The sequence below is a fragment of the Tyto alba genome, unplaced genomic scaffold (genome assembly GCF_018691265.1).
Source record: "Tyto alba isolate M040663 unplaced genomic scaffold, T.alba_DEE_v4.0 Super-Scaffold_38, whole genome shotgun sequence".
In the NCBI taxonomy this organism is placed as follows: domain Eukaryota; kingdom Metazoa; phylum Chordata; class Aves; order Strigiformes; family Tytonidae; genus Tyto; species Tyto alba.
Window position 1 is genome coordinate 8,490,361 of NW_024881313.1, and position 13,518 is coordinate 8,503,878.

Below are 13,518 nucleotides of genomic sequence, written 5' to 3' on the forward strand. Positions count from 1 at the left end.
GAATGTAATCCCATAAATCATTTTATTTTTACATTACATGAGGCAGCTCAGAGAAGAGTGAAAACACAACACTTTCAGGGCCTGCCTCCATTTTACAAATGCAAATATTATGCACTTGACTATCAATTTGAATGGCGTGCATAAACTCAAACAGTAGCCCAAAAAAGCAGTCTTATAATATACTTAAAACTGCACATACATAAAAGACAGCCATATTGAAGTCTGGCTGAAAATCCAGCTTTGTAAAATAAGTAGTTTGATTTTCTGTGGATGTGGTAGCTTCATGAGCTTCATGATTCTCATAGTACTGCCTTGGTCTGCTGTGAGCAACTTACTGGTAGGTTGCAAAACCATCCAGTTTTGCTTGAAAAGGCTTTTATCACCCAAATACAGAGAAATAAGCACTCAAACACCATCTTTCTTTCAGTCACAGTAAACCTTTCTGGCACATTCCCTTTTCATGTCTGCCTAAGCACACTCAGTTTGCGGACAAACTGAGGGATAAATGAAAAATGTTGCTACCTTTATGTGCTCCTGGAGCTGGGCCTGATGCTGGCGGGTCAGGTTTTCATGCTGTTTCTGAAACTCTGCAATCAGCAGTTGTTTCTGAATTTGCTGCTGCTGCTGGATCAGAAGTAGTTCCTGCTGTAGTTGCTTTTCACGCATAATTGGGTCCACCATGGGAACCATCATCCTGAGATCAGTTCGCAAGTCTAATGGTGAGATAGGCTCTAATCCCACGGGAACCTCCGACTTTACATCCACTGCAGGAAGAAAACAACAAAATGTATATATATTAAATATAACTGGAGGAGAACAGAGATCATTCCTACAGGGGAAAAGACCAGTTTCACTCACGGACTGCTTCAACGTACAGACCTAACAAAATACGAATGCAATCTACACTGTATGCAAACTTCAGACATTCCTACTAGCAACTGGAGATTTTACGAATTATTTTATTACTTTCCATTCTCTGCAAAAATACTTCCAGATTAATATTCTGCTAAATAGACTAACTCAGTTTACAAAACCACGTCACAGCCTAATGGGGCAATATTTAGGGAGAATCTCCTAGGCACTATTAATGCTTCACAATAAACATGCAGGGCACTTCTTCAGTGTAAGATGAAGGCCTTCCAGTCCTCACTGCACTGCAAGAGATTTTCCAAAACTAGCATGTAGATTATCTGAGGATGGTGTTACACATGAACAGCTACCCAATGCTACATAGCTACTGCATGGAAATATACCTGGCAAACACATGGGAATAACACATATAAAATTGTAAGAAAATAATTTGACACACAAAACAAGATGTTTTAATACAGCTTTTTGAAAAGTGACTGCCATGCTTGGAGTGGATTAGACATAACACACTATAAATGGCATGTAAGAAAAATAAAACATCTTGAATTATTTGCATTTGCTGCAGCAATGGTATATATTGTTAATCCAGCACTGAATTACTTAATGAAGAGTCCTGTGGTTTTCTATTGCCTTATTTAAATCAAAGGGACTAAAAAGCAGCAGAAGAGAGAAATTTGATGATTTTCACTACAATACTTGTAAAGCTCAGGTTTTCACATTAAATGAAGAGTCAGAGTTTATCTGTTTCAAAAGTATAAAAAACTAGCAAGTAACGTTTCTACAAGAGGAAAATAAATAGTAGCTGAGGGTCTCTGCTAAAGTTCAGCAGTTCTGATTCCATCCACGAGAGGACAGTGGAACACAAACACATTAACTCCTGTTCCTACTGCTCTACTATCTTCATTGGAAAATAAGATTATTAACTGAAAACAAACATGCTGTCAGAAATGACTAGAGAACAAGATTTTAAGCATATTTTCTCCTTTTGCTCTGCTACAGCTGTATTTGTTTTCAAGGAGAATACCAAAACGACACAGGAATATTCTAGCAAGCAGGAACAGTAAAAATGAAGCAGCAAAAGTTGAAACTGTAGCAAATAGAACTGAATTCTAACTGTACGATCAAATCTATTAGTAAAAAGTTTTATAAAAGGAAGAGACAAGGCACCAAATCTCTTTTACTGATAATATTATTTTCTGCTCAAAATTCTGGAAACATACAATTTTCTGGGCTTTTTTTTTTTTTTTTTAAATCCTAGTAACTGTGATTGTAAACCTCGGAGCATAATTTGCCTTCTTAACCTGCTATCCCAACAGAACGATTGTGTCTAAGTGCTTACTTTTGTTCTGAGACTAATCACTAAATTATAAAAAATCACCTTTAACTTACAAAAACTACTCTTGATTATAAATAATTGCCACAGACCAAGAGAAATGGACAGGCAAACCTCCAGTCTTTCATCCCATTTATTCAGCAGCAATCCACATTCCATTTGTCTAGACTAAATATAGCCACGTTTATACAAGAAATCAATAGTGCTTGCAGAGAGCAGAGCAAAAACATGAATATTTCATCAAACTCAGAGAGAAATGGCAATCAGCAAACTGACAGCTAACCGTGTAGGCTGACCAGCCCTCCAGATAAGTCTCCGGTACTTGGACAATGGCTCATTGCCTGCAAGTCACAATCTTATCATCAGCACTCTTCTATTTTTAACATTAATTGCATTGTAGGTGACAAAGGCTTATCATGTTTAAAGTGGAGAGATGGATTTTCTTACATCTTCTGTGACAGGATAATAAGCCTTACTAGGAGCAATAATAGTAACCGGAGCTCGGCAAACCCTGCAGGGTCTGGTTTGCAATAGTGTTTGCAAACTGAACCCTGCAGGGTTTGGTTCACAATAGTGTTTGCAAACTGAACCCTGCAGTTTATTTTGCAGATACTGGCTAGAAATCAAACCCTACAGGTCTGCCCAGTGATTCAGCCTGATTATACTTCCTATCTCTGACAAGCATCCCACTTCTTCATTTTCAGAGCACTTCTCACGAGGGTAGGCCTCCAGATTTTTCTAACAATGGAAATTTCCTTCCAGTATTCATAAAAGGTACAACTGAAATCAGGCTCAATTTGGTAAAATACACATTTTCAATAATTTTCACACACTCAAATAATAAATCTAGTGCTGGAATATCTACTTCATCAAGTTCAACTTTACCTCATTCCTTAACGTGGGGTAAAATAAACATTAAGATAGGTTTAGAGACTTGAATCCATAGAAATCAATACATAATCTTTCATGTCATTTAAATGCCAACGTTTACTGACACGTAAAGACAAGCATTTATATCCTGGCATAAATATTGCTATCAGTAAGGTTACCGCCAAGACTACTACTAACTGCTTACATAGGAAACACTTACTTTTGGGGGTAATTACCATCTTAAAACTGTAATAGCTAATAGTTAGATGAGTAATAGTCAACCTCATCAACAAAATTATTCTAAACAAAGTAACTGCAAAATCACCAATCAAACTGAGGGGTTTGCTACTGTCTGTTAGGCAGTCCTAATGCCACAGACTGTTCACATTCTCCTTACTTGTTACCAGTTAACAAGAAAGAGACAAAGCAGCCCCATGGAGCTATATCAGTGTGAAAAACGTGTAACGGTGCAGACAAGCAGAATCAGTATCTTTAAAAGCTTTAACTTCTAGCTGGAGCATCGTCCTCCCCATCACCCCAATGTAATTTTAAGTCTCAAAAGAGCAAAGGTGATACAGGATATTTATTCTCACTGGAGCTTTTTATGTTTTTTCACTCCCTCTACACAAGAATATATGTATTTTTCAGGTAGAAAAGGAATGTCCTAATCAGTACTCTCAATTTCCAAACATCATGAGAAGCAGTGGGATGTAAGACTTTAACAACAGGATTCACCAAGATATAAGCCAAAGAAGGAAAAGGATGGATAACGAAAGAAAATATTAATCAGAGCTTAATAAAGGCTAACTTCACTTTAAGGTGCCTTGTTTTGCAGGATTTCCAGTATCACCAATGGAGCTATGTTGTAGCAGGCACAATTCAGTGCAGGACCCTGCCTGCGCTCTCTCCACTGCGGTCTGGAGCAGATCCTTCCCAACAGCTCTGCTGACTACAGAGCAAACTTGGGATTCCTCTCTAAGGTTAAATAAAGACAAACTCTCTGAGCTCATGTCAGCTGCGGTGAATACAACAGTAGGCTGCAGAATATTAACTAGAAACGTTACCGAAAGCTCGGTGATTCCAGGAAATATGCCAAAATTTGAGTGGAAAAATATTTAATTTTCAGCTACAACACCCTGCAAAAGGCATATGTATTTATTTTTCCTATAAATACTCAATTTCCTTTATCTTGAAACATAACAACAAAAATAGACTCAGAAGAACATCCATATCAATTATATTCCATAATGGCACTTCCCACAGTGCTTTTGACATTCTGTGGAAAGAAAATAAGATACTTGCAAAACGTCATGCTTGTTGAGTATATTCAGATGCTTGAAGCATATGTAAAAAGAGGTAAAAGAGCTTGTTTTAACCCTGAGGCTTTTCTTTTTGAAACCATTGCTTAAAATGGGAATCGCTGAAAAACTGTAAATCTCTCAACTAAGAGATGGCATTTCAAGCTTTGTTTCTCGTGACTAGTTTCAATTTCTGGTGTATTAGAATACACAAATCTTTTGAATCACAAGCGCTAAAGGAAAATATCAGAAAATAAAACAGCCCACTTTCTTACCATCGTCTGCCAAGAGGGGCAATCTTCTTTTTGTGTTGGCAGTTACCTTTCTCGGCAGACATTTCTGTCATCTTTAAAAATAGCAACTTAAACAAGGTATGATGCCATCCGCTGAACAGTCGCCATTCTTTATTGAGAGGCAATGAAGAACAATTCTAGTAGACTTGCTTACCAGAACATCTAGTACATTTATGATTCTTATATTAGAGAAACTGTGTGAACTTGCTGGCACTGCAGAGATTCAAGCTAACCCTTTCCCAAAAGAATTTTTTCGTTACTCTGTTGGACTGGGACAGTAAGAAAGGCTGGAGAGAAGAACAGGGTTTGAAGCTGGTGAGGCTCTTTCTCCTGCCTTGGTCATCCAAGTCAGCCTTTTACTGGAGAAGCAGTTAAGGTTTATGAAGTGAGCAAGGCGGACTACAAAAGCTGGAATGCTAAATTAAAATTACATGTGACAAGAGACAGATGCAAGCTCCTCCAACCAGCAGTTTCAGTATTCGGCAATAAAAGCATATTCCTGAAAACACACCAAAACAAGTAAAATTTAGAAGAAACATTCTGCCAAGAAGCGGCCACACCTTACCCCAGCCATCAACTCGGTGAAATATTACAAAGAAAAGAGAGAATGGGAGAGCTGTTTATACTAGTGGTACTCTTATTGAACCCTGCTCTACAAAACAGAGCCCACCTAAAGTTATTATTAACTTGTACAGTACTTTTCATATTTTTCATATGCTTTTCATAAAACAAAAACAAACCAAAACAGTTTTGTGTATTTTAGTATAAAAGAAACTGCCTTCATGTGGCCTCTTCATTCAAAAAAGGTGAAAAACCTTAATTTTTGCACGATTAGCCATCAGTCAATCATGACATAATCAGAGCACTAGGGAATTTAGAAAAGAGCTCTAAATGGTGGAAAGAGTGGAAGATCCACACCACTCCAATAAAGACAATACTTTAAATTTACTATCCAGTTTAAACCTAGAATTCTCCAGAGTTTTGTGCCACCAGATTCAGGACTTGAAAAGCACTGATAGCTGAAAAGCCATAGCAGAGCCTTTGAACGTAGACCGAAAAAAAATTTTGAAAAGATTGAGAAAATGAAATACTGTAGGAGGCTGAAAGTTGCAGGAATAAGGAACAGAGGACAGGAGGGAAACTTTGGCAGTCAGGTGAGACACAAAGAAACTGGCAGGAGATGGGGCAGAAAAGGACTGCCCAGATACGAGCAGCCAATCAGAGACAGAGCACAGGAAAAGGAGTTAAAATTTCTGAGCTTTTTTACGCCAAGAAGCAGCATTATAGGAGCATCGCTCACTCTGTAATCTAAGAGCGGCCCTGGCACACTGATAAGGCAGCAGTGAGGCCACCGTGTGAATAAAGAGCTAACAGAGGAGCAGTGTGTCGGTCGTGAGGATGCTGGGAAATTAAGCGAGCAACGTGGTTTTGAATAGCCATGACTAAAGAGGGCAGAGTCTGGCATGAAAACTACTACAGCAATTGTTCAGTGTTCAAACTTGCAGAAAATTGTCCTAACCTGGAGCCTGCTCCCCAGAGGAGAGGTGACTGGCAGCTTTCTGGGGGAAGCTGTGCCACGGCGAGGCCTGCACAGCAGACTGCAGGTGCAAGAAGATGAAATTTTAAGACTAACTAGTGACATCAGAAGTATGAGTCAGATGATCAATAAACTGTGGAAGGTTAGGTTACCTCCCACGGGATGCTGTTGTCATCCCAGCTCTGGTGGCTAAAATCTTGTACCTCAGTTCTCAACTGCCTTAATCTGTCATTCCTCCATTAACTTCAGCATAGGCAAAACTCTACACCACCTGAGAAGCCTGATGCAGGGTCTCTTTCACAAGTATATGGGTCAAAGAAGACAGCCTTGAGAGCACCTCATTTTAATATGGGTACAAAAGCATTCAGATTCAGGATGACACTGATAAAACTTTTTTTCCGGTATTTAAAATCAGCATGATCTTTTCTCCACTCTCACAATTACACTAAAGGATGCATCCAAGCTGAAAAAAGTGCCACTTAGATTTCACTAAATGTTATCAAATATTTTTGATTAATTATATATCTTCAGTCATATTCTGGATTTTGGTTGTTACAAGCAAGGAAAGCAGAAAGCAGACAGCAAATGCAAATGGAAGATTTTTTCCAAAGGCAAAACAATGACTTTTTATGTGAGTTAAGTACTAAACTGCAATTTGTACTTTTAAAACTTCCTTGCTTGGAAAGGGAAAGCACAAGAAATTAAGACACGTTTCAGATCAGAAAAAATACTTTTCAGTTACTTTCTGGGATTAATTTTCAGGAGTCAAGAATTATTTTGAACAGTGATATCACTGTATAAGAAGCATAAGTGAACAGTCAAACCTGATGAGCCTCTCAATTGAATTTATAGTATTAAGAAGAAGTATAATAAATTAAGACTAGAAATGTATTACCCTTTGTTCTATAAAAGGGACCTTATCATGATTATACCTTTTCCCTATTTCTTTTATGTGTTTGCATACATGTCATAATGAGAAGTAAAATAAATGCAAACAGCGATCTGGGCTTTGATTTACCATTCTCTTATTTCCCCAGGGTCTAGAAAGGAAGCTCAAACAACCACAAACTTCTAAAATATCAGTGAGAGGCCTTGAAATACCAACAGTGAAGTTACAGCTAGCTGGCTTTTGTAAAAAATCAAAGGCTTTATTATATTGATTTACAAAAATCAGATTCCTTCTCTGCAAACAGGCTTTTGAGTCAAGTAGTCATAACAAACACAAACATAAATGCCATCTAATTTGTTATAGCCAAGAAGTTTTTACATGTTATTGTGTTTGCTGTTTCTTCTCTGCTGAACACGAGAGAAAGTCCCACATATAAGCCTGCCAGAGTTCATGCAAATATCAGGCCAACCACTTCTGTCGCAAGAATAAAGGCAAATGCGCCCAGTAAATCACATGAGAATGTGAAATGCTTTTAAACTCAAACCTGGATGATCTGTTATCAAGAAATCCAAGCCGAGCTATATTTGGGTTTCTGAGTTACTTTATTTATATTTCAGCTAGAACTCTTACATACACATTCTCTACACCCATCAGCACACAGACATATTTTCACTTTCCAGAAAATACTCTTTTGAGATAAGGAATCCAAATATCCTAAATTGTAGCTATTACTGCTGCAGGCAAGATATAAACAAAACAAAGATAAACGCACATATAGTTTCAAATGTAGAATTTCTATGTAACTTTCTTATCAGTTCCAAAGTTTATGACATACTGGTGATACTATTAAGTAATGAGAATATATCAGTGCTAATTATGCTGTTGATACATGGTATCAGGTTAGCCTATTTGACCACAATGTGCCCACCCCATGGCATGCATGCACAAAAATGACTGGGAAGAATGTAAAATTCCTGAAATGCTAAGAAAAAGCAAAGAGCAGACATGATATAATGGCTTGCTCTTACCTCCCTTTTGAAAACAGGTATAATGATAGATGCCACAATACACATAAGAAAGGCAATATGCTTTTAATTGTGTCAGTAACATTACACATTAAAAGACAGTGTACAAAGTTCCTCAGGTTGACAAGGATGACTGAAAGGGCATCATGAGGGGTTCTAGAGACCTGCTACAGTCTTTGCCTCACCCCCCACCCAGAGACAACATGAGGCTGCTACAAGTGGTACCAAATACATCCAGAACATATGATTTTCACTTATTTTTCTTTCATGTTTCTCTACCTGCGAATGCTGCAGGCATGTTGGTGGCAATGGTAAGTTTACACCTGCTGAATAATTCCCAACAGTGGGGATACCACTATTCTAATCCCAAATGGATGACGTTGAGAAAGAGGAGAGGGGAAAAAGCTCTTCCTTGAAGTGAGGATATCATAAGTAAACAGCTACCATTTGGGCAGGCCAGCAGGTATATCCTGAAGTATCACAGAGCAGCATGCTCCAGGCAAATTAGATAGTGGGTGGAGGTTTGCTGAATAAGTATCCCCAAATAGCTTTGCTATTTCAGGGGTGTGACAGCCAGTGCTCCAAATGAAACCCTTGGAAGGCAAGATAGAGTGCAAATCTTTCAAGGAATTGTTGGCAACTTTGTATTTTAGGGAAAAAGATGACTTGAAAATGCCAAAAATGCATTGAAAAGAATATTTTCGAGTTCCTATTTTTTTCTTTTATTTTTGTAGCTGTATGTGCTACCCGAGATGCTACAATATTTAGGTTGTTTTATTTAATTACTTTTTATTATTTTTTCTGCATGTAACTTACTAAGATCACAACCTCTCTATTATACCCAGGAAATCAAGAAAGACCTTCTATTATTCCAATGTTTTTAATAAATATTTATGGAATGTTCTGATCTTTGACAAGTACAGGGCTAAGAGTAGTTCTGATCCCAAGCACAGAAAAAGGGAGGACCAAACTGAATTCTCCCACAGACGAGGGGAAAAATCCAACAGAAGGATAATAATACCTTTTAAAGAATCTTTCTAATGACAGAGTAAATGAGATGCCAGAGGCTGGCAACACAACATAACTTAATATGTTAGCTCAGAAATAAAACTCTTATGTATCCTATGCAAAATTAACAATTGAAGATGTTTATTAGCAAAGATGTATTTGTTTGTATTATATATTTTTTCCTATTCTGCTCCTCACTGTACCCCATTGCCTTGGACTGTGGCATACTTAGGGGAGTCTGTCTTCCTCTGCTCACATAAAACACCTAGTATATTTGCATAGTGACTGAAATAAAATTAATAAATAATACTATATCACTGGGTTGCCATTTTTCAGAAGTCCATCTGTTGAATTACTGATACATAGCAACAGAAGAGATTACAGTATGCATAGAGAAAACTCAATGGGCAAGGCAGGGAAAATGAAAGGGAAAGATACAGTCTCAATAATGATGCAAAGCAAAGGAAAGAAGGTAGAGTTTATTAGACTGCAGATTTAAATTAGGAGTGGCAGAATATGAACAGAGACAAACAGTGACAATACAGCTAATGGGAATATTATGCAGCAGTCAAGACCCAAAGTTGGATGGATAACAACATCAATAGGCAGAGAAGATGGGCTGCTCTAAAGAAAGTAAGGAGCAATTTCTGAGGAAGATCCCCCTCAGCTTGATGAAAGGGTTGTGAAAGTTTTAAAGGTCTTGATTTAATCTATCTTCTGCTGAAGACAGTATGTCTTTCAGGGAACAACCTTCACTACCATGCAGATGGCCTCATTTCCATTACTAAGACATTACATAAGGCAGGCACTCCAGTAAAAGAGATTACATAAAATATACAAAAAGAATTATGAACTCACAAACAAGGAAATACTAGTCTTCAAGAACACTTTCTTATATTTTTGTCTCATTAAAGTGAAGACAGTTGTGGTTTTATAGTGTGTAGATCCAAACCATAATCATTTGCAGTAAGTAATCACAAAAAGTCTCTCTCTCATAATCTGCCATTTAGGACTTGGGGGAATTACTTTAAAAATGGAGACAGACATCTCAGATTCACAGCTGTAATCTAAATATTTCAGAACTCTTTTATTTTATAACAAGAGGGTGTCTTGGCAAAGGCAAACTTTTAGATGTTTATTTCTAAATTCAAATAAATGTTCTTGAGCTGAAAAAAATCCCAAGCTAGGTATAACATCTTGTTCATGTGATCCTGTGACATACTTAGCATCACCACTATTACACTAATTAGCTAAATTCTTCCTTTCCTACTTTTTCTCTTTTCACCACAGCAAATGATTTCAATCCTACTGTGTCCATATCTGTGTTTACTTTGACTACCTACTTTGATTCCTTGAAAACATGTGCTGTAAATATCTGCCCTAAATTCAAAAGATTTCAGATAGCAAAAGCAAAGCAACGCTAAGATTGCACTCTGTATGAAAGAAAGAAGAGCTACTGCTATTTTTTTACAACGATGTAACACTAAACTTAGAAAAATCTGTATTCTTAACGATTTGTGCCCTCCAGACTAAAGGGATATCTGAAAGGCTCCCTCTGGAATGCAGAGACATGGTTTCAACCACAAGAGGGAGCCAATATGGTTTTCCAGGTCAACTGAAAAATTAGAATGAACAGAAAAAGCACTGAGAAGGGAAGAAATCACTAATAATGTAGTTTATATCCAGACATATGTGGATACCAAACAAAACGAAAACAAAGCTTAATTGGGATTCTGTTAATTGAGATAAGAAAATCACCTTTTCTGCTTTAAGTGTTCACTAACAAAATTCCCATTAGTATACTTTTCCTGTATAACTTCAGATTAATAATATTTTAAAGAATCAAGAATAATTGACATAATCAGAACTATATTAATATTTCTATCCAACTTACTACTTTTTCTTTATTTGAGTTCAAGTCACTACCATACTCATAAGTCTGTTTCAGACATATGCTGGCTCAACTAAAACCTGTAAATACAGCAGGTTTTCTTCACCTTAATCAGCAAGTAGAGTTATGGACTTACAATAGTGAGTATAGGAAAGAAACCAGCATTTCTACTCACGCTGCCAAGCACTCGTCTTTGTGATTTTTCTGCATCGGAAAAGGAAACTACATGAATTATTAAGATGATGGCAACTGTCTCAATACATTAGCTGGAGATATTTTCCATGATTACTGTTCTAAATAAATATTGAAAAATGGCTCTGCACTATTTAATATTCCAGAAACTAATGAAATGAAACACTTCTAAGAAAATCATCTGTTATGTCAAAAGAAACAACAACCATAGAAAAATTCTACACAATTCTGATGCCACTTAGCAAGTGCAGTTCAGAAAACTGGAAATCCAAAAGTTATTACCCATTTTTGCTTTTCCGCATTTCAGTAGGTCCATCTCTTACTAGTGGGTTGTTGTTCCTCTCTTCATCTCAACTCATCTGACATGCAAAAAGCCAGACAAGCCAATGGACATTTCTTCAGTTTCAAATAAGAGATTCTTTCTCAAGCAAGCTTCTCCAGAAATTAAATTTCCTATTAAGAAGTCTAAAAAAATAAGTGGAAACTCTTCTCAAATTTCAAACTCAAGTTTTAGAAATCTGCAGATCAGGCCTGGAACACATACACTAGACTGCCTGAATGGAGTCAAGCACTCGAAATTACTCTTCAAGAAACTCTTTGGGTCCTCTGAGAATCTCAGCCTAATCATTTAAATAAACCTTAGTCATATTGAAACCCCCACCCTCCACTTAACACATTAATCATTCAGAGTAGAAGTTCCCTCTCATCAGACCTAAGATGAACAAATCTTAGCACACTGCAGTAAGAAGAACATTTAGTCTTGTTGACTGAGCTTTTGAACTTGGCTGGAAATATCATTACAGACTAAAATTCTGCAATACAAGAGGCAACAAGAAAGTAAGTTCTCAGTTCTCACTTTCTGCATTTTAAGCACACAAACTGGAATCTAACCTGAAACCTCCTCATCAATGCATTGCAGAAGGCAAGATCCCAAGATTTCCAACAGAGCATCTTAGTTGCAGCATGAGCATCCATGAATAGGTTCTTCTGTTCAGTATAATTTGCTTTCTTTTTCAGAAATTTAAAAAGTCTTCCTGACTGCAGTAATCTGACTAAATTTGAGTTTTCCCCTTTTTTACTCAAAGGATTTCAGTAGTTACCAGGAAGTGATTTTCAATAGCTTTAGTTTATTGAACATGTTATAATAAAGCATATTAAACGATTTAAGAACAAAATGCAAACGTGCCCAGAATGTACCGATTCACTTTCTATGACTTTTTGTATTTACGCCATGCACTTTTATATTTCTTAGAGTTATGCTGCTAAGAATCAGGAACTTATTTTGGCTAATAAGGTTATTTACACTCATTTTTATATATGCTTATGTTTGGTTTTCTTCCCTTAATTAGGATCTGATGGTGAATACCTGAACTGAAATTTCTACACTGTTATGGACTTCCCTGTAGCCAACCCTGGCCCAGCACTCTCTCTGCTGACTGAAAAGTTGAATTAATTAAATGAACACTGAGACCATGGTAGTATATCCATAAAGTATGTTTAATGGAATGTCTTAGGAACTGAAAGTGATGAGTATACCACAGGAAGCTGACTTCCCCCTACTCTCCAACATAAAACATCATTTGCTAGAACTACCACAAAATCTACGCAATCACTAACTGCTCATCGTTGAGGACTGAAGCACTCTGGAGAAAGTACAGGAATAATAGGGTCTGGACATAGCATAAATATGGAGAGAATGACCAAGAGTCAGCCTACCTGAACGAAAGGTCTGGAACTACAGGCAATAGAGATACCATTGAATTCACTCATTCCCAGTATGTGAGTACTATTTTGTCAATTGAGAGCTATGCACCTGATGAAACACCACAAAGCAAATCTGATAGCCAATAATATTACTGTTCACTTTCTCCACAACTCAGAGTCCCAAAGTGACAAACTGACTAGCTCTTGGTTCAGAAAGAGCTTGCTTATGCACCCATAAAATTCAATTTCATTTCCTATTACACCTACATCTCCCAGAGAAAAAAAGAAAAAAGAAATTGATAGTCAACACATGCAAAAGGGCTTCTCAAGGATTTACCTTAAATGCCTTTTGAATACAGGTAAAATGAATGGCTCAATTTCCATGCCAGGGATGATAAAAAACTAGCATATGATCGTTCTTAAAAAATTGGGAAAGAACCAAGTGTCAGTCTCCACTGTCCTCTTAATTCATCTATTTCCAGAACTTGCACCATCTCTGCTTCACCTCATCTTAGAGGACGTTCTGACAAAGAAGAGACTAGTTGCAGACTGGGATGAAGTTGATGAGATGTCACCACTATTACAAGGAGGCTGACTTCAGACAGTGC

The 13,518-nt window shown here is 37.2% G+C and overlaps 1 protein-coding gene across 3 annotated transcripts in view; it reads right to left on the reverse strand.

Annotated features, from left to right (window-relative positions):
- HDAC9 (histone deacetylase 9) overlaps positions 1-13,518 on the reverse strand; it is a 284,673-nt gene that overhangs the window by 231,667 nt on the left and 39,488 nt on the right. For all 3 annotated transcript variants that reach the window (XM_042802206.1, XM_042802205.1, XM_042802204.1), the window contains exon 3: positions 523-764. In XM_042802206.1, the coding sequence (XP_042658140.1) occupies positions 523-764 (242 nt within the window). The remainder of the gene's footprint in view (positions 1-522; positions 765-13,518) is intronic.